The sequence below is a fragment of the Chelonia mydas genome, chromosome 1 (assembly GCF_015237465.2).
Source record: "Chelonia mydas isolate rCheMyd1 chromosome 1, rCheMyd1.pri.v2, whole genome shotgun sequence".
NCBI lineage: Eukaryota > Metazoa > Chordata > Testudines > Cheloniidae > Chelonia > Chelonia mydas.
Window position 1 is genome coordinate 322,572,850 of NC_057849.1, and position 23,473 is coordinate 322,596,322.

Consider the following 23,473-nt stretch of genomic DNA (forward strand, 5'->3'; position numbering starts at 1 on the left):
GTCATCTTGTTGTTTGTACTCCTGAATATTACACTGTGAAACATTACGACCTAAGTCAGAGTGAAAACCTTGGAAGCAAAATGCCATAATTAGTAGTTGAAACATATTTTTATTCACTTTACATCACCCAGATGTGTGTTAGATGCTGTACAGTATAGACTGACCATGTCTAATACATTGTCAATTTTTCTGTCTTTTTTTCTGCAGGCTGCACTAAATTTTACTAAATATTGTGAACCAGTGGTCAGAGGAGAAGGTAAGTGCTTTGCTTTTCTATTAGGCTGTTTCTACGAGTGCTGCAACAACACCGCTGTAGTGTAGACACTTGCTACAGCAGTGGAAGAGGTTTTTCCCATCTTTGTAGTAAATCCACCTCCTCAAGAGATGGTAGCTAGGTTGACAGAAGAATTCTTTAATCAGCCTATCAGTGTTTATGTCGGGGCTTAGCTTAACTATGTCTCTTGGGGTATAAATCTTTTACACCAGTGAGCGACGTAGCTAGGTCAGCCTAAGTTTAAGATGTAGACCAGGCCTGAGTAGCAGTCCACATTTAAAATGGTGCGGCTCCACCTGTGCCTCTTCTGGAGTGCCCAGCTTTGATTCACTTTCTATTCACTCTGACAATCACAGCAGTGTTGCTTTTACTGTCTAATACAGCTTCCGTATGAGGATAGATTAAGAAGACTAGTACTTTTTAGCTTGGAAAAGAGATGACTAAGGGGGGATATGATTGAGGGCTATAAAATCATGACCGGTGGGGAGAAAGTAAATAAGGAAGTGCTGTTTGCTCCTTCTCCTAACACAAGAACTAGGGATCACCAAATGAAATGAATAAACAGCAGGTTTAAAACAAACAAAAGGAAGTATTTCTTCACACAACACACAGTCAACCTGTGGAACTCTTTGCCAGAGTATGTTGTGAAGGTCAACACGATAACAGGGTTCAAAAAAGAACTAGATTAAATTCATGTAGGATAGGTCCATTAATGGCTGTTAGCCAGGATGGGCAGGGATGGTGTCCCTCGCCTCTGTTTGCCAGAAGCTGGGAATGGGTGACAGAGGATGGATCACTGGGTCATTACCTGTTCTGTTTGTTACATCTGGGGTACCTGGCATTGGCCACTGTCGGAAGACAGGGTACTGGGCTAGATGGACCTTTGGTCTGACCCACTGTGGCCATTCCTATGTTCTAGTGCACACAAGGCAACATTTGGAGTGTAGCAGAAGCAGATTAACAAGCTTTTAGTCAGTGTTTTATGGAGATCAGAAGGAAACTGCTGCCAAGCCCTTTTCCCTCCACTAACAGCTGCTCCCTCCTATACAACTTCTCCCCATACCTCAACAGCTAAGACAAGGGAGAAACTACCTTACCTCTCAGGCCTAGGAGTGGAGAGTGAAAGCAGCTATTCTGTTAAATAGTCATGGAGTATCACAAAGTAACCACAGTACAGCATTGTTGCCTTGCAGCGTGCTGTTCACATCAGTAGAAGATAATTCTGTATCATGGTAATGCAAATATTTCAGAATGTCAGGATGTCCCGTTGATTATTTGGTGTGTCTGACTCTATTCAGCTATTCAGTTGAATTTCACTCTTCTATAGGTTAAACACTTTTTCAGGGTTTACACTAAGAAAGCTAATTTTTACTCTACGCAGCAAACGAACGTGACACACGTCGACTCTGGAAAAATATTGAATCTCATTTGAAGAAAGCAATGCAGACTGTTTATCTCCGGGAAATATCCAGGTAATTGTCCCTTTATATTTTTAGCCATCCACCTCTCAAAAAAGCCTTACTTAAAATGTCATATATGTGGTGAGTAGTATTTCTTCCTGTCAGACTGACTCTCCCTTTTTCTTTTAACGGTTTCTTTGTAGCCATAAAATACTACAACTATACTTGTGTGTCTCAGATAGGAAAGTGCAAACAAGTGTTCAGTGTGTTTTATGAGATGTTACGAAGCTATTAAGTTAATGTGTGAAGCAGATTTTAAGGCAAAAAGCATATAAAACTGTTTATTAACTGGACACTGAAGCAGTCCTCCACCAATGGAGATTTGCTTAGTCTTTCACCAATGCCCAGGCAAACAGATGGACGTTGCATCATGCCTGGAAAGTCAACAATAATTCAGACTGTCTGGAAAGGGCCATCTAAAGGAGAGAGCCCCTTATGGATAATATTCTGTCAACAGCTCCTCCCTGTTATAACAAAGGTCAGACATGGGTAAGGTGTTTCTGCTATCATTGGATGTGTTAGGTATGACTCAAGTGTCCTGTCTTGTTCTATAGTCTTTAATTTTTGGTATACTTAGTTGGTGGGTTTTTTCAGTGTTGGGCTTTTGGGGTTTTATTATTGACTTATATTTTAATTTACAAAAATGAAAACCCCTTTTAAACATACTTATAATCCAATAAATCTCATAATTTGATTTTGTAGGAGATAGAGGAAAAAATATAGGGTGCTTTTCAATAATTCATGACTTCTGAAACATGGAAATCCATCACCAGAATATATAAGGATAACTGAAAATGCTCTTTTAAAAATTGCCTCTGAAGTTCCACACTGTGTCATTCATGTCTTACTATGCAAACCTCAGGATTCTTTAAGGTACTATAAATATGAGAGGCAAACACACAAGCTCCTCAAAATCATCTTATTGGGGCAAGGTTTATAAATCCACTGCACCATCATTGACCTGCAGTTCCTTTCTTTCCTTCACCTCCTGCTTTCATGGAACAAAAACCTTCTCTTCATGGGATTATTTTTAAATAGCATTAAGAATTTATAGGTGGCTGGGTGGTGGTGAATTAAATTCTTGATCAACTTTTATTTGTGAGAGGGGCTAGAGACTGTCTCCATAATGGCACAGGCAAAAAAAAAAAAAAAGATATTCAAGAAGTGCAGAACCAAGATGTATTTTAGAGACAAGCATAATCTGTGTTTGGATGAAGGGTATTTGTTCAAAAATTATGTGTCTGTGTGATTCAATTTGAGTGAAAAACCATAGCCTTGCTCACAGAAAAGGCTTTGGTGGTTAAAGGACCCAAATAAAGTCCCCCTCCTCCCCCCCCTTGTTAATCTGTTGGATCTGACATCCAAAGACTTTCCTAAAACTATAAAGTGATCTGTGAGGAGTATCTGAGGGGCTCATTTTAAAAAGCATCAGAATCTTTGGATCTATCCCCATTGGGTAGAGCACTTGTATACTCTCAAGCTGAGAGAACTTCTCAGATGTGTTGTTAACAGCTTCCAGAAAGAAGCAGCATAGGTGCTCAAATATAGCAAGAAACACTGATCTTCAAAAACTGCTAAAGAGTTCTCTCCCCTTGGGGGTTCTAGAAATAGCTGCTCCAAGAAGCAGTCATTATTGGTGTCTAAAAACTTCATCTCAGAATCCCATACTGAGGGACTGCAGATATCCCCCATTATGATTGAGTTTTCTACTTTTAAAGCCACTCTAATCTCCTGGAGCATTTCACAATCACTATCACCATCCTGGTCAGGTGGTCGATGGTATTTTCCTACTGCTATACTCTTATCATCCAAGCATGGAATTTCTATCCATAGATATTCTAAGGTACAGTTTGATTCATTTAAGAGTGTCTCTATTTGACTCTATGGTTTCTTCCATATACAGTGCCACTACCGCACCACCTAATGTGTCATTCCTATGTATGTTGTACCCTGGTATTACCGTGTCCCATAGATTATCATCACTCCACCAAGTTTCTCTAATGCCTATTACAGGGAGTCCTCGGACTTACAACGCAGTTCTGAGGAACGAATTGTGTCGTAAGTCAAAACGTTGTAAATCAAAACCACTTTTACCATAAGAATCAATGGTATGAAGGGGCGACTGGTTCCTGAACCAAGGCTTGATACACTATTTTCACCACAATAACCCAGATTTTTGTACTAAATGAATTATAGATGACTAATGTTGCATCAATGTATTTACTGTACCCTGTATTTTGTAAACACCATTCAAACAAACTCACATATGCTGCTCAGAATGCAGGCAACACAGGCTCAGAAAGCCAGGGAGAACGACACACAAATGAGTAAGGTAGTTAAACGGAAATTAATAGGTACGGTCACAAGAGTGAAATGCCTGCAGGCTGCATGGAAACTTTTTAAAAACATCATAATAGAGGCTCAAATTAAATGTATACCCCAAATTAATAAACACAGTAAGAGGACCAAAAATTGCCACCGTGGCTAAACAGCAAAGTAAAAGAAGTAGTTGGAGGCAAAAAGGCATCCTTTAAAAACTGGAAGCTAAATCCTTTTCATGGACTATTGTCATGAGGGTCTTTTAAGACAGGAAGTACAATCTCTTGCAGTCTTTGTGGTGATTGAATCAGTTCCGTTGGATTTTATCAGGGGAGGGTTCTACTCCAGGTACTGTACTACTTGGGTTCCCAAGACAAGAGGAGGATGGAGACTGATTTTAGATCTCAGGACTTTGAACAGCTTCATCCTCTCTTTGATTCAGGTTAGTAACCCTGGAAGTGATCATTCTCTCTTTGGATCTGCGGGGGTTGGTCTGTGTGTGTGTCTCTCCCTCTCTCCCTCCCTCCCTCTCTCTCTTCAAGATAAACACTTTCATATAGCTGTGCACCCTTATCTCACGTTTCCTATGGTTCATTCTTGGCAAAGACTACTACCAATACTGCATCCTACCCTTGGGTTTTTCATCTGCCCCAAGGGTCTTTAAAAGTGCCCTTGGTGGTAGCAACTCATCCTTGTCAGATGGGAATAATAGTCTCTCCCTATTTGAACGACACACTCCTTTCTCGAGGTGCAATCAGTAACCAACAGGACCCTATCTCTTTCCCACTCCTTGGGCCTCTGCCATTCTGGACACCATTACAGCCAAAGCATATTTGCCCATGGAGAGACTCGCTATAAGGTCCAGCCTCATTTCCACAATACATCAGACCTGCAAACCACAGTGAGGATTTGCCTTCAACTCCTGGCCACATAGCAGCCTGTATATCCATAACATCCCTTGCAAGACTATACACTTATTTTCTTCAGGTTTGGCTGTGCACAAATTGTCCAAGTGGGTGTCATACCTCAGAGGGTCATCAGCTTCCTCAATAGGTGGAAGGAGCCTCAAAAGGTCTGCTTTGGGAGTTCCATTTTCATGTCCTCCCCCTCCCCCCCCAAGATAATCTCTATAGATGCCTCCCTAGTAGGCTGGGGCACCCATTTCCAGGATTTCACAGCTTAATGGAGACATTTCTCCAGATCAACATTTTAGAATTCAGTGCAGTCCATTAGACTTGCCATCACTTCCTACCCAACATCAAGGCCACTCAGAGTAATGCTGGGCAGCAGGGCTGCAATGTATTTTATAAATCACCAGGGAAGAGCAATATCCCAGTCCTTATGCACAGAATTAATAAAACTATGGAATTGGGGTACATATCTCACCGCATAGAGATCTTAGCACCGGTCTACACTAAGGGGGGGTCGACATAAGATACGCCAACTTCAGCTAAGTGAATAGCGTACCTGAAGTTGGCGTATCTTAGGTCAACTTACCTGTCCATGAGGACAGCGGCGAGTCGACCGCTGCCGCTCCCCCATCGACTCTGCTTCTGCCTCTCGCGAGCTGGAGTTCAAGAGTCGACGGGGAGCGCATTTGGGGATCGATTTATCGTGTCTAGATAAGATGTGATAAATGGATCCCCGATAGATAGATCACTACCCGCCAATCCAGCAGGTAGTGAAGACCTGCCCGTAGTGATTTATCTACTGGGACCGAAGAACACTGTAGCAGACTTCCTGAGCAGGAAGTGGGAACTGAGTGACACAGTATTTCAGACACCTGGGGTTCCCCAGAGAGAGATCTTTGTAACACCATCCATGCAGAGTACTGACACTTCTATTCAAGGGGAAGGCACAGTCACAACTTGTTGGGAGATGCCCTCCTTACGCTCTTGGCCTCACATGTCACTCTGTTTATCCCTCAGCACCGTTGTTTCTCAAGGTCCTAAATAAGTCCACACAAGAGAAAGTGGTGGACATCATCATAGTGCCATCATGGCCAAGGCAGGTATCTGATTTGTCTGTCCCTGTGACCACCACTTCATCTTCCTCTGGCAGCAGATCTCCTCACCCAGCAGTCAGGCACTGCGTGACCCACTTCCGTGCCTGACTCCTAGGTGGCTCTCTAGCGTACAACAGGACTGGTCTTCAGAAGACCAAATGATATGGCTCAATAGTAGAAAGCCTACCTACAGAAATGAAGATGTTTTCAAGCCTGGTGTATCCATCAATCTATACCTCCTCTTGAGTCTCTCCTTATGCACGTTCTCAATTACCTGCTAAATTAAAAACCACAGGCTTATCACTGAGCTCAGTTCAGGTTCACCCCGCTGCTATTACAACTTTTCACTTCCTCATGAGGTTTTCAGTCTTTGCTCACTCAAACATTGCAGGATTCATTAAGGCTCTGTTTAACTTTTACCTATTTATGAAGAACCTGCTACACATGGACTTCAGCTTAGTCCTCAATGCTCTGAGAACCCCCCCCATTTGAACCTACAGGGAGTTGTGTCCTTCATTTGTCCTTTTAAGACCTCATTCCTCATAGCCATCACCTCAGTCAGAAAAGTAGGGGAACTCGGAGCACTTAAGGCTGACCCACCTTACACTCTGTTCTGTGGCAATAAGGTGACGTTATGTCCCCATTGCTGTCTTCTGCCTAAAGTTTCATCAGAATTCTATATTAATCAGGACATTCGTCTACCAGTGTATTACCCCAAGCCTCGATCTTTGCAAGAACAAGGGAGTTTCCATGTGCTGGATACACAAAAATGTACCTTGGCAGGATTAAGCTTCTTGGCTTTTCCTAGTCTGTTTTTTCCTGTTTCCATGGCAGAAAGAATGAAAGGGCAAAGACTGAAAATGGGTTTCAGTATGCATCCTCACCAGTAACAAAGCCTCGAAGGTGCGTTCTCTACCTAGGGAGATGGCCCATTCCACCAGGGCTCAGTCTCCCTCTACGGCCTTACTGAAGAACATACTCATCTTGGACATTTGCAGAGCTGTCACCTGGTCTTCAGTACGTTTTCTCAACACTGCTCTTGTCTGTGCATCAGTTCTAGAAGTGGCCTTTGATGAGCCTCTTCTTTGGCTCATACTGAATCCACCTCCTCAGCACCCTTCCCCCTCAGTTGGGGTGCTCCTTGGGAAACTGCCAACATGGAGCACCCATAGGAGCAATAACTCAAAGGAGGAGAGGTTACTTACCTTGTACAGTAACAGGAGTTCTTCGAGATGTGGGTACTGTACTACCCACCCGCCTTCCCCTCAGCTTCAGAGTCGTTAAGAGCACAAGAAAGTCCATATTGGATCAGACCAATGGTCCATCTAGCCCAGTATCTTGTTTTCCAACAGTGGTCAATGCCAGATGCTTCAGAGGGAATGAACAGAACAGGGCAATTATTGAGTGATCCATCCATTTTTTGTCCCAGCTTCCAGTGGTTAGAGGCTTAGGAAACCCAGAGCATAGATTGCATTTGTGACCATCTTGGCTAATAGCCACTAATGGATCTATCCTCCAGGAACTTATCTAATTCCTTTTTGAACCCAGTTATACTTTTGGCCTTCACAACATCCCCTGGCAACGAGTTCCATGGGTTGACTGTGTAGCTTGTGAAGTAGTATTTCCTTTTGTTTAAAACAAACCTGCTGCCTGTTTAATTTCATTGTGTGACTCCTAGTTCTTGTTATGTGAAGGGGTAAATACACTTCCTTATTCACTTTCTCCACACCATTCATGATTTTATAGGCCTCTATCATATCCCCTCTTAGGCATCTCTTTTCCAAGCTGAAAAGTCCTAGTCTTTTTACTCTCTACTCATGTGGAAGCTGTTCCATCCCCCTAATCATTTTTGTTGCCCTTCTCTGAACCTTTTTGAGGTTGGCAACCAGTACTGCACTCAGTATTCAAGGTGTGGGTGTACCATTTAATACCAGGCACTCAAATTCACCCGTCTTTAGTATTTAGACTTCTAGCATTTATATACAAACACTTATAAAAATTTTCACTTTTTAACTGTCTGCCATTATGTGATGTAATTGAATGTTACTCTTTTTTTCATTTGACTTTCTCTTCAGTTCCTACCTGTACTCTATCAACTTCATTCCTATCTTGTTTACTAGGATATAGAGAATTGCCGTTAATAGATACTTCCCTAAGGGATGTCTCCATCCGAACTATGTGCTCCTTTGCACCTGTCGGCTTTCCCTCAGCCCTTACTTTAAAAACTCTTCTACAACCTTCTTAATTTTAGATGTCAGCAATCTGGTTCCATTTTGGGTTAGGTGGAGCCCATTCTTCCTGTATAGACTCTTCCTTTCCCATTCTGTATAGACTATGTTTGAGAAGGAACCGTAGTGGTGGCAAGCCTGTCCCACCCTGTATTCCTTGTACCTGAGCACAAGGATGCATAGGGCACAGGTCTGGACCTGCTCACAAAATCTTGGCTCACGAGTCAATGGATTCCGATGTGGAGGACCCATAGGGACAAAACCATCTTGAACTCCAGTTACTCTGCAAGGTAAGTAACTTCTCCTTTTCATTTGGATATAACAGGTATTCTTTCTTTAAACACCTGTCTTTCTTTTTTTAGCTCACAGTGGGAGAGAATACAGCAGGATGATGGAGAACCTGGGCACTTGAAAGGTATCAAGTAGATGCAATAATTCTAAATAGTAGTAGTTATGGTAGCAGTTATTTAGTGATGTGATTGCTGATCCCTAACAAACACTTGAATGGAATTACTTTACTGAGGCCTAGATTGTACCTCCTTCCTTGGTGCAGAATATGCCTGGATGTTGAGCCTGGGCATGAGGGGGGAAAATAAACCACTACTTCTACGTGCAAAAGGGTGGGGAGTAGGCTGATCCACAACCCTGTGCATGACCAGCAGAGATGGCTGGATCTGAAGGAGAAATATGCTGCCTCTGGTAATGGGCTGACACAGCATATACCTGGACAAGTTGTGGCTGAGAGGTATGTGAATCATGACTGTTACAATTCCTTTCTACTGCTGCCTCTGGAGTAGTGCAGCTCTGTTCCACCACCCGTTAGGCAGAACTGAGGGTTAAGTCTTAATCTGCTCTTTAGTTTTCAATTACTCTTCAGGGAAGATTAACATAATAACAGCCATACTGGGTCAGACCAAAGGTCTGTCTAGCTCAGTATCCTGTCTTCTGACAGCGGACAATGCCAGGTGCTTCAGAGGGAATTGACAGAACAGGTAATCATCAAGTGATCCATTCCCAGCTTCTGGTAAACAGAGGCTAGGAGATTACTAAAACACTAAAAACAAAACCAACAGCCCTACACGCATGCTAATAAGCTTACTGGAGGTCATCCCCTGACTCCAACAAGGGCTCTGGCTGGTGAACAGTTCTTCAGACCCCACACAGGGGTTTTCCTCTGGTTACTAGTTCATTATTCCTTTTGCACAGAACAAGAACACTCACTCTTATGGGGCCTCAGTAGGCCAAAGTCCTTCCCTAAGGATCCCCGCAACCATGGACCAGAGATCCTGTCCACTTGCTGAATCAAAAAGATGGCCCTAAGTCAGTTTAAACTCAGGCTGTTTATCCAAAAATCCTTTCTGTGCCTGCTGGTTCCTGGAGAATCCAGTTTGAACCAGTATATGTGAGTCTTTCTCCAGGTGGTGGTAGCTCTCTGAAAGTGTTACAACCTGAGTAAATTTGCCTAATAATCACCCACTGTCCCTGGAGGGCTGTTGTCCCTGTTCTCCATGGCATTACGTACAAACCCTATCCCACAATGATACATACATTCAATGAGGTTTCCCCTGGATATTGAAGGAAATTGTCATCTGTTGCTGTATTTATTTAATCTTTGTATTACCGTAATGCCTGGGAGCCCTAGGGCAGTCCACCAGCAAACTGAGTGCTGGTTTTGTTTTGATTCAAGGGCCACCTATGCATGTCACATTGTTCCACAGCACTGCCTGCTTTACTCTTGGGATACCCGGGTTGTAGCAAATATCCATCTCTGCTGACTTTCAGGAATGGAGCAGGCAGAGAAGAGGAATGCTGCAATATGTTTGCCCTTGAGAACCACTTACTGGTCTAATTTTAAACCTCTCGCGGTTAGAATGCTCTCTCGGTGACTCATAAACTGTGTTTGTTTTTATAGGACTTTCTGCACATGCTCACGTAGAACTTCCTTATTACTCCAAATTCCTTCTAATAGCTGCATACCTTGCATCCTACAATCCTGCCAGGACAGATAAGAGGTTCTTCCTTAAGGTAACTACTATGTATTTTTTTCTTACTGCTGTATGCCGGAGTCATGCGTACTTCTTCACTCAGGTCAGAACTCCTTTAGGTCATTTACTTTCAGTTCTCTTTTGTATCTTATTTATTTGGTTTGAATAAAACTGACTTTGGATCACATATTGTGGTATGTTGACAATTGTCACATTACTGATGTTTAATATGAAAAATGAACTGTTCTGATAATTAAAATATGCATAATATGTATGTAGCACTATTGTCTTGCATGGCATTTATAAGGTGACATAGTCCCCTTCCCTGAAGTATTTGTGATCCTGCAAATCTATGTGCTGGTGTGTACTATCATTCACAGTTTGAATCCCATGGAAGAGAGCAGAATTCCATGTGGATCTAAAGGGTTTGCACTAGTACATCTGTCTGGAGAATAGAGGCCTTACTTTGACAAGATACAGATGGTGGAGGAGAGGAAAAGGTTGCAACAAAAAGCAAAGTGAATGAGCAGTTATGCTTACCATTTATATTAGTAGCTGCAACAGTTTTTATACTGTAAAATGTGTAGGTGTTGTAGGCAAGGATAAGAAATTGGAGAGTGAGAACACTGAGGGATAGAAGCTTGCTAATTCTTTAAGAAATCTTTTTTTTCCCCCCCTCCATCGCAAAACCTATAAATATACTGTCCATGTTTTGAGATACATATACTGGAGTCCTTAGTGATGATATACTAATTAAGTAATAAACTTGGACGTGGTGTTCATTTTTTATGGTGGTTATATGTGCCCATAATGAAAACTAAATGTTTCACATTGGTCTGTATCATTTTGTATGCACTTCAGAAGAGGAGAGAATTATTTGTAATGATAATTTAGATATGTGTACATAGCCAAATATTTCATTTCTAACATTTGGGAAGAGAAATATCACTGGAAGAATTTACTTGCTGAATAATAACTCCACTGTTTTAACTTCTGATTTCATGCGGACTTCTCTCTCTCCTCAGGATCTAAATTTAACTGTGGGAAATAAGTCAACAAAAGCATTTATTTTATTTATATATACTAAAAAGAACAAGGAAATTATGAGTGGTGAAAAGATATGGCTTTATTTATCTCCCTCATTGTAGCATGTCTGAAATCAGGCTCCAGTCCTTCAGTCCCTGTGCATGGGCATACTGGTGCTTCTCTTCAGTGCAGTGAAATGCGTAGTTGGAACATGCTCCTCAAAGACCTTCGAAGTGCGAGGCCATGTAATAAATTTGTTGGCTTTTTAATTAGTCAAGTTAAATATCTTGTCACTCATTGATAAAGCATGAATAATCACCATTTCTACCACAAGTATCACCTGAGAGCACTTAATCAGGTGTTAAGGCCAAGTTCACAAATTAGCAATATCTCAAAAGCTAGAACAAATAGTACTTAGGGAGAAGCTTTCTAATCCTGTGTCCGTGTGTCCTGGGAGCTTAGAAAGAGAACTTATGGTTGGAATTGTAATGAGATCTGATGGGATTTGGGCAAAAAACTTTATATTGGAATCATTAACCAAAGTTTCATAATTAAACAGGTGTGAACCAAAGGAACGTTGTTGAACCATTAAAGGCGATACTACTATTATTAAAATAGTTACCACTGTAGATAAATTGAGACAGTGTTGCAAATTAAAAGCAGCAGAATGTTGACAAACAATTACAACATCAAAATAGTAAATCTCAGTGATGTCATGAGTTGAAAGAAAATTCCAGTACAATGTAACGTACAATTTTTCCCTTAAAATCTCTTAAAACATTTTAAGTGCCCTTTTGAAAAAGGATAACAGTTGACAGAAAGTCACCGTTTTGTGCAAAGTAGGATTGAAAGAAAAATTGGTCTTGTTCTATTGCATACCATATTGAAAATCTGCTTAGGATTTATTTTAAGAAGTGTGTACATGTATATTTTGTACTTTATACTAATGCTAAAATGGATGCCTATCTATGTACTGTAAGCAGCCTTGACATAACTTAAAAATATATTACAAATAAGATTTTAACGTAACTACTCAACTGCAGCAGTATAATTCATATAACCCACCACCCACAATCCAGGTAATTTTAAAAACTCCAATTATCTTTCCCTTACTCCTCCATCAATTCCTTATTTCTTCCCCAGCCCCTGTGCTTTGCCCTTCCTTGATCCAATCCTTTCTCCCTCAACACAATCCTTCTAGATGAATTTTATCTGCTCACAGGACATCAGCTACTTTCTTTATTCCAGTTACATTTTTACCTGTCTACTCTTGACGTGACCTTCACATCCTGTATGTTGGCCTCTTTTTGACACTTTATTGCTTTATTTTGTGGCTATCCTGTTGTCATCTTAAATATAAATGAAGTAAAACTGAGTTCCTTGTATAGACTTCAGAAATGATGTAGGTGCAAACTGGATGCATTTAAAGATCCGGGGGCAGCCGCTTTCCCGTTTCTAGAAAGACAAAGGAAACACACTATGGCCTTTTTTCTCAAGCTGATTTTGAGGCACGGGATGGGGTGAGGTGGAAGGAGACTCATAGAAATGGCTCTCTGCCTCTTCTGATTAGTGTCAAATTAATTTATTTTCTGATGGCTAAGTATTTAATTTTCTGATTTTTAAATTTGTACATTCCCCCTCCCCTCCCCCCCCCCCCCCCCCCCCAATAAACCACTTTACAAACGTAGCAACACCGCAGGGTGAAAGTTTTCACCCAGTGTTCACACAGTTTATATATGAGGGAGCCAAGAAGTTATGCCTAGAGTGTGTTAGGTACTGAATAAGCAGTATGCAGTTAAGGACAAAGATAACTAATTGGCATGTGATAAGTAGGCAGAACTATGGTAGTAGTACATTACTATAAATATGTAATGAACAGTTGTACGTTCATTGATTTTTTTTTTTTCCCCACCCTATTCAAGTTATATAACATTGTAACTTTTTGCTGTCATATTTGCTCATATTTTGCTTCTGTGTTTACAGCATCATGGGAAAATCAAGAAGACAAACTTTTTGAAAAAACATGAAAAGGTATTTATTTAGCTTTCAATCCTCACTCACAACTAAATACTGCTTTCACCTGTAGTAGTGGCTATATATTTTCCCCTTGCCACCTGAATGTCTGATTTAAAGAGCATACAAGAGCATTGCATGCTATAATCTCTAGTTTATTGGTTTACTTGATGTTTACTTTTCATACAAGGCGTTCTAATTATTAATAGACATATTTTTGTTTTAAGAGGACACGCATTACATTTAATTACAATCATGTAGTGGAGATCACTTCTGGTCTTGTTAGATAACGTCAATTTGTACATTTCTCATGTTTCTACTTTTTTAAACCAATACCACTTTTCCTTCAGATGTGAAGTGGTGCAGTGGTTTTGCTTATAAAAAAAAATACTGATGTGGCTCATGTTAGAAAAGCAGAGACCCATTGCTTCATCCTCTTTTTTTATGTCTGAGACTAAGTTTAAACTTTATGGACAAAATTCTGTGCACATACAATGTGAGGAACAATAGGCCAAAATCTTCAAATCTGGTGCCTCAAGTTTGGCTCCCAAATCCATATTTAGGTATAAAATTAACTGAATAGGCACTGATGTAATAGCTAAATATGGGACTTGGTATTTAGAAGGTCATAGTTAAGGCTATGTTTATGTCACAGAGGTCATGGAAGTCACAGAATCAGTGACTTCCAGAGACCTCTATGACATTCTCTGTTTCAGCCCCAGGGGCTGCAGGACTCTGGAACCGACAGCCAGTGGGGCCCTGGCAGGGTTCCAGCAACAGTTGACAGCAGCAGCAAGTGACGGAGTGGGGGTCTCCTGCGAAGTTCTAGCCACAGGTGACAGACTTCTGAAGGGGCCCGCCTCAGGGTTCCAGTGACGGGCGACAGCCTTGCTTAGGGGGAGGGGACACCTCGGATGAGCGGATGGGGTGTCCCATTTTCTGTCCAGGGTGACCATGTTTCCCAAAGCTCTCAGCCGCTGTGGGCAGAGGGGGAACCCCACAGGTCCCAGCCACTACTGTAGTGGGAGAAACCATGGAACCGCAGCAGCAAAAGTCACAGACAGGTCAAGGCTTTCATTAATTTTTGTTTATTGCCCGTGACCTGTCTGTGACTTTCACGAAAAATAACATGACAAAATCTTCACCTTAGTCATAGTACCCGTAAACCCCACTGTTAGATGTTCAGTAGCTTTGAAAATCAGACCACTTTTAGGTGCCTAAATATGGATTTAGGAACCTAACTTTAGTCACTCAGGGTTAAAGTTTGACTGCTTGTCTGTTGTGTGTAAGGAAAATGTATGTTCCTTAAGGAAACTTGTAATTATTCCATCAGGAGAAAGGATTTAAAGAATAGTGGCTGAACCCTTTACCCAAATAAGTTGTTGTAACTGCATGGATTTCAGTGGAGTTGCACCAGTGTACGCTAGAAGAGAATTTGATCCTATGACTGAGTAACATGTGTAAATTGGTATATTAAAAAAAAAATTCTTAATCCACATAATTTCACCTGTCTAGAATGATGTGAAATGTTAAACTTATTTATATTAACATCTATCTTGTAAATCCTTAACTCCATAGAATGCAAGTATCCTTTAATTATAGAACTCTCGTGTGTCTTGTCTCTGGCATGTGAACTCCAGAGGATTTTCAGAGATTCTAATTATTTTCAGGACTGTTCTCTACCCTGAAAAACATCCACATCTCAAGTTGTGGTCACAGGTCTTGTGGGAGGGAAAGAGAAACAGGAATGAATAAATACTGCATGACAGCCCAAATCTTCATCCTTCCCCTCCAGCTGCAGGAGGTGCCTTGCTCCCTTTCCTATAGGCAGTAATATCTCATTTAAGGTGGCAAGATGGGGAAAGGCAGGAACACAAAGCAACTGGATAACCAGAGATCTGATGATGGGACATAGAGCCCTCCAGTTCATGGTCTCTATTTTGAATTGGATTCATATTGACTGACTGTGACCAAGGGCTAGCACCATTAGCGTCATAGTTTATTGGAGATGGATTGATGTCTCTGTCTAATCCCTAGTGGACAGATGTACTTGCATTTAAAAAAAAAGTTTTATATATATAAATATTTTATTTCTATTTGTTTGTTTGTTTATTTAAGCACCCACAGGTGCTGTGCAAACACATAGTAAGATGTGGTCCGTGCCACCAAAGATTTTACAATCTAATGTAAAACAAGATGCAAAAAGTGAGTGTAACATGGAGTAAGAAGAGGAAGGAGGTCAGTGTAACAGTGACAAGATCATGAAGTGACATAAACTAGTTAGTGCACAAATTGCTGATTCTGAGTCAATTACCTTTTTTCTGTTTTGTTTTTTACAAATTCTTTTCCTATTTTCAATTTTTTTAAATAAAGCCCCTGCCTATTTCTGTTTTCACTTATTTAAACCTTTGCTTACTTCCAGGGTTTGTTAGCTTCTGCCTGTTAACTTGTCACTAACTGGCACACGCTTATTAGCAGTATTAGCATGTAGATTTAAACTTCTCTATGACTGCATCTGTACCACAAACTAGAGATGTGGTTCCCAGCTCTCATACACATACTTGCACTACCTCTCATCCAGTACAAACAAGCCTGAAACTGATCAGGACGCACTTGGCACGTGACACTTCCTGGGGACGCCCAGAGTTGTGAGGCACCTTCCCTTATGACAAGGAAGCCTTATCTGCGCCTACTGTGGGTCAGTTCCCCAACACTACTAGCCTCTGGCAATACAAGCACTGCCTTCCAGGCCTCTGCAGGCCCTGCTCTGTCTTTACAGGTAACGATAAGGTATACTGCAACCTCTGAGCACTACAAGTGTCCCCCTGGAGTGTCTGCCCCTGTTCCACTGGACACTCTGAATTCACAGATCCACTGCTCCCAAAGGAATAGTGTACACCAGCTTACCGGTTACACTTCAGGATCACCACTCCACTCAGCACACAGTACTTATATATGTTTGTAGGAAAAAACAAAACATTAACAAAGAAATACAGACTCAAGAAGAAGCAAGTAGAATTAATGGAAACGGTTACGTATAAAATCATAACACTTTCTAAAGCCTATATTTAACTAACAAGACATTGTCCTATCATATAGAACAAAAATTAATCCAAAATCCTTCTGGTGTATTTCAGCCAGGCTTGGCTGTGATCTTCCATTCATGAAACAAATCACATTGTCCTCTTTTCAGTTCCAGATATATCAAAATAGCTTTTTGATCATTATTCATAATCAGGGCATCCCCTGCTGATTGTTCTTCCCTGTGGCCTCCCTCTTGTTGACCTTGCAGTCTTTTAATTAGCATCTGGCTCCGCATGCTGATAGGCTTACCTTGTGAGAGAGACAATGCACAATTCACACTTGACCAAACAAAAAGAGATGAGTCTCCAATCCCCTGCCTGAATGAATTTGTCCAAGGCCAGTCACCTCCTGGTGACCTGCTTTTAACTTCAAGGCTTTAAGAACATAATTCCAGTCTGAATACATATTATCTTAAATATTATTCATTCATATATTTCACAATGACTAAAATGACCACTGTATTGAGACCTCACATGCCACCCTTTGGCACTCTTATTTTGGAGATGTCAGATGCAGTGGAGCCTTCTAAACCTTATTCACCCCTCTGCCAGTTGACACCAAGATGTCCCTGGATCACAGCATGGCTAAGCTGTGCTGCTGCCTCCTCTGCTACTGTGGTTTCACTATTCATACTCTTGTTAGCTCAGTGATTGTGTACGCAAGCTGGGAATCATACCCCTAGCTCATAGTGTAGACACAGCGTAAGTGTTACCCTACTGTAGGGTTGAGGCACATGAGTGGTGTGGATTGAAGAAGCTTTTGTTGCTGCCCACAACATAAATGACTTTCAGATAAATAGCGGACTCTTACCAGTTTGTATGGTTAATCTAGCACATGTCATGACCACAAACCATATTTTTTAAAGGAAGAATTCTTTCTCTCGAATTAAAATGAACCTTTTGAATTACCATTTACATTGAACATTGCCACGTGTACCTAAAATTGTTTTTTTTTTGTTTTTTGTTTGGCTAGGGCATTGGTATAGGGTGACATTTTTTTCTAGACACCATTGAGTCAGACTGCAAGCCTTGCTTTGCTAGTATAGGAAGCTGCTCTTAAGACTTGAATGATCTAATTCCTGGGATTCAAGCTACTTCCTTGCAGTATTTAGCTTCAAAGTAAGACTGATTCTAATTAGAATCTCTGATTGGAGCCCCTAAAAGTATTCTACATAATTCCATTTATTAGAATTGAGAAAACACCTTTACTGTATGGAAAATAGCTTGGAGTTGAATGTGTTCCCTTGATACTAAACTTCAGCTCCTGGGTATTGAGATGGTTCTGTATAAGAAACTGAGAAGTGTATCCTAGGGTTTAATCTGTATTTAATCTGATCTATGCAACACTTTAAGTGGCTTTCCGGAGCAATTGCAGTATCCTGTTTCTCACATTACATTTCACATATTATTATTCTTTGACCAAGTCCCTTACATAGGTGTAAACATTGGTTGGTAGGTATTCCCATTTTACAGGTGAGGAAAATGAGACACAAAGATCGAAGGCCCAGTCTTTGATGTAAACTCATGGAGGTTCACTGACTGTAGTTGAGCTTTGCTAGTTTACACCAGCAAAGAATTTTTCCCTAAGTGGCTTATCTAAGGGCACCAGGAGTCAGGGGCAGAGCCAGGCTAAAAATTTAAGAGATCTTGATTCCTAATTCCTTATTCACTCTGTTAGGCCATAATTTTTTTTCTAGAACAAGCAAACCTCCCACTTCTGCTTATGTAAGACATACCCCTTTCTAGATAACTGATAGACTGATACTGCAAGCCCTACTGAGAATTCTGCCAGATAGAGCTGCAACTGCAGCATCTCCCTAAGCATACTTTGTATGTTCAGGTATGTCAGGTGTTGTCTTTGAGACTGAGTCCTGGTCTACACTGCGGGGAGGGGGGGAATTGATCTAAGTTACACAACTTCAGCTACGTGAATCACGTAGCTGAAGTCGACGTACTTAGACCTTCTCACCGCGGTGTCTTTACTATGGTGAGTCGACTGCTGCCACTCCCCCGTCGACTCCGCCTGAGCCTCTCGCAGCGGTGGAGTACTGGAGTCGACGGGAGAACGCTTGGGGGTCGATTTATCGTGATCTGGCCGATAGTGTAAACATACCCTCAATTTTCTATTGGCTTTTGGTGCTGTACCTCTCATCCAGTTCCAGTGTGATAGACTCCTGTTGTGTCAATCTTCCAATTTAAAATGCCCCCTCTCTTTGTCAGTTGAGGGAGTTCAAACATGATGGCTGGCTCAGAAAAGAGAGAACTGTAGTAGCATGGTGAGAGCATGAAATCCCCAGCCATGTGAGGTTAAGAGCCCATTCCCTTTTCCCCATACAGAAATGAGGTAGATCTAAACCTGATGGGTCCTGGTTGAGCTTCTGTTCTTTTTGAATATTTCAGGCTGTCACTCCTTTAAGACATCTTAAAGCTTGGGTACACTGATAGGGTTTTGTGAAGCGGTGTAAACTTGTGGTGTGATCAGAGAGTTAAGTTAAATAAATAACCGAGAGGTAGGGAATCTTCCACTGTAAAAGAAGAATGTAAACACAAGTAATGCCAACTAGGAGAAAAGCCTTAGTTGAAGTGGAGGGAGCTTTTCAGGGAAGAAAGTACAAGGTGTTTGTGGTGAAGAAAGCTGGGAAAGAGCAAAATGAATCAGAAGAGCTTTTAAAAAAAATACAAAGAAAAAAGTATAAAAAATTCTGAAAGGGAAAGTGTCTTTTATAAGTTTTAAAGTATTTCATATATATTGAAGTTTTTCTGCTTAGCTCCTTGTACAAAAGTCTTATAGAAATGAGACTTGAAAATTTCTAAACTATGCGTATGGGAATTTTAATAGTTTCTGCTAAAGAATTCTATAAACTGCTTTTGAAATTCTTTTGAAAAGGATCTTATTTAATTCCATCCCTGTTAAATTATGGGGCTTTTTCACAAGGTACTGTTTCTAGTAAATAGTCTGAAACTTCAAAGTATGGGAGTCAGTCACAGTAGAGAGACTTGTGAATTCCCAGTACTGTTGAGAAGTATCTGTACTGTGGTTACGCAAATCTTTGTACTTTAATTAGCTAAGAGCAATAATTAAAGTATATGTATATATATACTTAAAAAAATAAAGTGAAAGTTACTCTTTGAACCAAATTCTACTCTGTGACATTGGTGCATCCCCACCTGCCTGCATTCCTGATACAGACCATCTTAAACAAGGGCTTTCTTCACTAATTTTGTTTTTGTATGGCATGTACCTCAATCATTTCTGTCCAGAATATAGGAACAAGCGTTCACTTCTCCTCTCTCCCACCCGTCTACAGATACTTGTTGCCAGTCTCACCCTTGGACCTGACCCTAATTCTTATTCCATTCATTCAGAAATCTAGAGAGCATTACAGATTCTTGGGTATATTCCTAATTTTAGAAAATCCTGTATAATGAGGGTCTCTTGGAGTTAGTCTCAGAGCAGAATTTCATAGCTAATTTCAGTATTGTGCTTAGGAAAGCTTCTTTGTTTCCAGCTTCCACAGTTAATCCTACTCCCCAGGAGAATTTGAAAGTTTTAGATGCAACATAGGGCAAGCAATTACAAAGCTCCTATGACTACTGGTGATGATTTTTCTTTACTGGAAGGAGTTAAAGTAAAAGTAATGTTACTGACTTTATTCAAATCCTAAAAGAGGAGAGACAGGCCTGTAATAGGGAGATAGGTGACCTGCACTACATTAAAAAGAAACTATTCCATCAAGCTATTCAAATGACATCCTAAACTAAAAGGATGTCACGACAGTAGTTTGAGAGATTAGATGTTGCCAGGAACTCCTGAGTTCTAATTCTGGCTCTGACGCTAATTGTCTCTGGGGCCAAATCATTTATCCCATCTACCCTATTTTTCCTCATCTTTAAAATGTTCTCTTTTGGGGGGAAGTATTGGGAGGACTGCTCAAAATGCTACCTGAGTGCTTTTATGATATAGATGTCAAATTAATTCATTACAGCATTGTTTGGGTTTTATAACATGACTTTGAGACTCTTAAATTGTTTAAAATTGAAATTATTTTTAGCACAATTACCATTGGAATGTATAAAAACTAATGTGGTTGCTCTAAGTCAGTGGTTCTCAAAGCCGGTCCACCGCTTGTTCAGGGAAAGCCCCTGGTGGGATGGATCGGTTTGTTTACCTGCCGCATCTGCAGGATTGGCCGATTTTTTGGCTCCCATTGGCCGTGGTTCGCCGCTCCAGGCCAATGGGGGCTGTGGGAAGGGTGGCCAGCATGTCCCTTGGCCCACGCCTCTTCCCGCAGCCCCCATTGGCCTGGAGCGACGAACCGCGGACAGCGGGAGCCGCGATCGGCCGAACCTGCGCATGCGGCAGGTAAACAAACTGGTCCGGCCCACCAAGGGCTTTCCCTGAACAAGCGGTGGACCGGCTTTGAGAACCACTGCCCTAAGTAAAGGGGCTTAGGTTAAGGTACTGACTCTGAGAACGTGACTAAAGTAAAATTCCTAGTAGAATCTCCTTAATGGATGGACCTCTTGGAAATAAAAATGCCAATAAAGCACTTGTGTTCAATAAGCAAAATATACAAAATGTTCTCTTTATGTATTTATATGTTTAAAGTAACAACATATTTGAGGCTAACAGACTTCTAAGAGCCACTTGCCTGGCAAATATAGCTTCTGATTGTATGGGTGTGTAGTAGGTTATGTGATGACAATAACAATAAATCAAATCCAGTACTTGTGCTCTGGGTGACTTGTTTACTGGGGTTTTTGTTTTTTAAATCAGAGTTAATCACACTGCCCACTTTTGTATTTAACAGTGTCAGGAGAGGGGAAAAATGGTCTTGTGGCTAAGGCACTGACCTGGGATTCAAAATCTACTTTCAGTCACCGGCTCTGCATGTAATCCTATGTAATCTTGAAGTCATTGATCTCTCTGCATCCGCTCTCTGTCTGTAAAATAGAGAGGTGCTTACAGAGGTGTTGTGAACATAATTTTTTGTGAGGTGCTCTGATGTATGTACTCTCCCTGCTAAAGTACCTAGACAATTCTATATAACAGTTTAGTGTGTTTTAAAAAAAAAAAAAATCTCTCTAGTTCCTGAAGGACCCATTAACATGGGAAATTTAGGAAATTTTTTTTTTTTTGCTAGAGACAACTCTTATTTTCTGTATCTTTCTTTTCCCCTCCCCCTTTTTTTGTTTATAAACATCTTGCAGGAAAACAGTTTTTATTTTTTTTTATTTTAGATGTCATATTCTTCTATTGAAGTCACTATTCTGTGTGACAGTGGTATTATGATTTTTATGATAAGTGAAGAGTAAGCATCAGGTACAGAAGCTCTTGTTAACAGTTCTTAATTGGGATAAAACTGACTTACATTGTGTAGCACTCAATTCTGTTACCCTTAGTGTGAGGGTTGTACCTTGCTCCCTGAGTAGTCCCATGATAATGCTGAATCTGAATAAGCATGGCACAGTTGAGTCCTAAGTGAGTTGGGCTCTTTATGACTGACAGGAAACTGAAGACCTGTGAGAATAGAATTTTTTCCCTTTTGCAACATTAGCTACAACTAGGGACTGTAGAACATTCACATGAAGGATCGTAGCACACTAACACTAATAAATAATAAAATAAAGCTGTTTACAACTTGAGAATGGCGTGAAATGTAGTCTGCCAACTTCTGTCCTTAGGACTAAATAATTATTTTTTTACCTTTAACACTATATATATTTGACAAAATTGTTTTATGTCCTAAATGTGTTCTTAATTATGCATAAAGCATTTTGGACACCTGCCAGGTGAAATGGGTCTCTGTGTAAATTCAGAGCTGTGTATCTATTGAATGTTTTCCATACAGTGGCTGTGGGCCTTTGAGAAGGGATACTGTAAATAAATTGCCACCTAAAGACTAACAGGTATAATAAATAAGATCCCGTGGTGCTGTGCTCCAGAAAAATCCATTTAATTGAATGCCTTCTCTCTTACAGACCAGTAATCACCTCCTTGGGCCAAAGCCATTCCCCCTGGACAGATTGTTAGCAATATTATACAGTATTGTGGACAACAAAGTTGCTCCAACTGCAAATATATTTTCCCAGGTGAGTACAGATTTACTTGGGTTTTTTTTGTTGTATTTTTAAATTGCCTGGAACTTCTGAAAAGATTTACTGTGTTCTCTCAAAAGTAATCATAAGCCTGGGATGTTTTGACTTTGCAGTATAGTTAATCCCCTGGTAAAAAGTGCTTTCTGTCATCTAATGAGAAATGAGCTGTAAGTCAGCAGTTTAAACCTAAGATTCTGGATAATTTTTTTTTCTTCATCAATTATGAATTAAAAAATCCATCTCTATAAAGCTCTGAAACATTTTAATTGCTAACTTCCTGGATTCTGGAATGTGATCTGCACTGGTGGGTCTCTGTGCCAGCACGGACTCAGTTGAAGTCAATTAGATTACTTGCATGCTTAAAGTTAAATATGTATGTAAGTGTTTGGAGGATCATGACAGTCAAAAGAAAAAAAGTCCCATTCAATTACATCATGTAATAGCAGACAGCTAAAAAGTGACAAGTTTTTAAAGTGCTTATATACAATGCTAGAAGTCTAAATAATAAGATGGGCGAACTAGAGTGCCTCATCTTAAATGAGGATATGGATATAATAGACATCACAGAAACTTGGTGAAATGAGGATAATCAATGGGACATGGTAATACCAGGATGCGAAATATATCAGGAGGACAGAACAGGTTATGATGGTGGGGGAGTGGCACTAGATGTGAAAGAAAGCGTAGACTCAAATGAACTAAAAATCTTAAATGAACCAAAGCTGTACCATAGATGCTCTATAGATAGTAATTCCGTGCTTGAATAATAAGAATATAGCAGTAGGGATATATTTCAGACCACCTGACTAGGATGGTGATAGTGACTGTAAAATACTCAGGGAGATGAGAGGCTATTAAGATAAAAAACTCAATAATAATGGGGGATTTCAACTGTCCTCATATTGACTGGATACATATCACCTCAGGAAGGGATGCAGAGATAGTTTCTTGACACCTTAAATGACTGCTTCTTGGAGCAGC

General features: G+C 40.6%; 1 protein-coding gene across 13 annotated transcripts in view; it reads left to right on the forward strand.

Annotated features, from left to right (window-relative positions):
- The window catches only part of ORC5 (origin recognition complex subunit 5), a 121,507-nt gene that overhangs the window by 29,647 nt on the left and 68,387 nt on the right, over positions 1–23,473 (forward strand). For all 13 annotated transcript variants that reach the window (XR_006292377.1, XR_006292376.1, XR_005223792.2 and 10 more), the window contains exons 8-13: positions 208–256; positions 1,656–1,746; positions 8,649–8,701; positions 10,199–10,311; positions 13,281–13,328; positions 22,376–22,486. Coding sequence is in view for 10 of the 13 variants with exons in the window: in XM_007063780.3 (XP_007063842.1) it covers positions 208–256; positions 1,656–1,746; positions 8,649–8,701; positions 10,199–10,311; positions 13,281–13,328; positions 22,376–22,486 (465 nt within the window). In the remaining 3 variants the exon portion in view is untranslated. The remainder of the gene's footprint in view (positions 1–207; positions 257–1,655; positions 1,747–8,648; positions 8,702–10,198; positions 10,312–13,280; positions 13,329–22,375; positions 22,487–23,473) is intronic.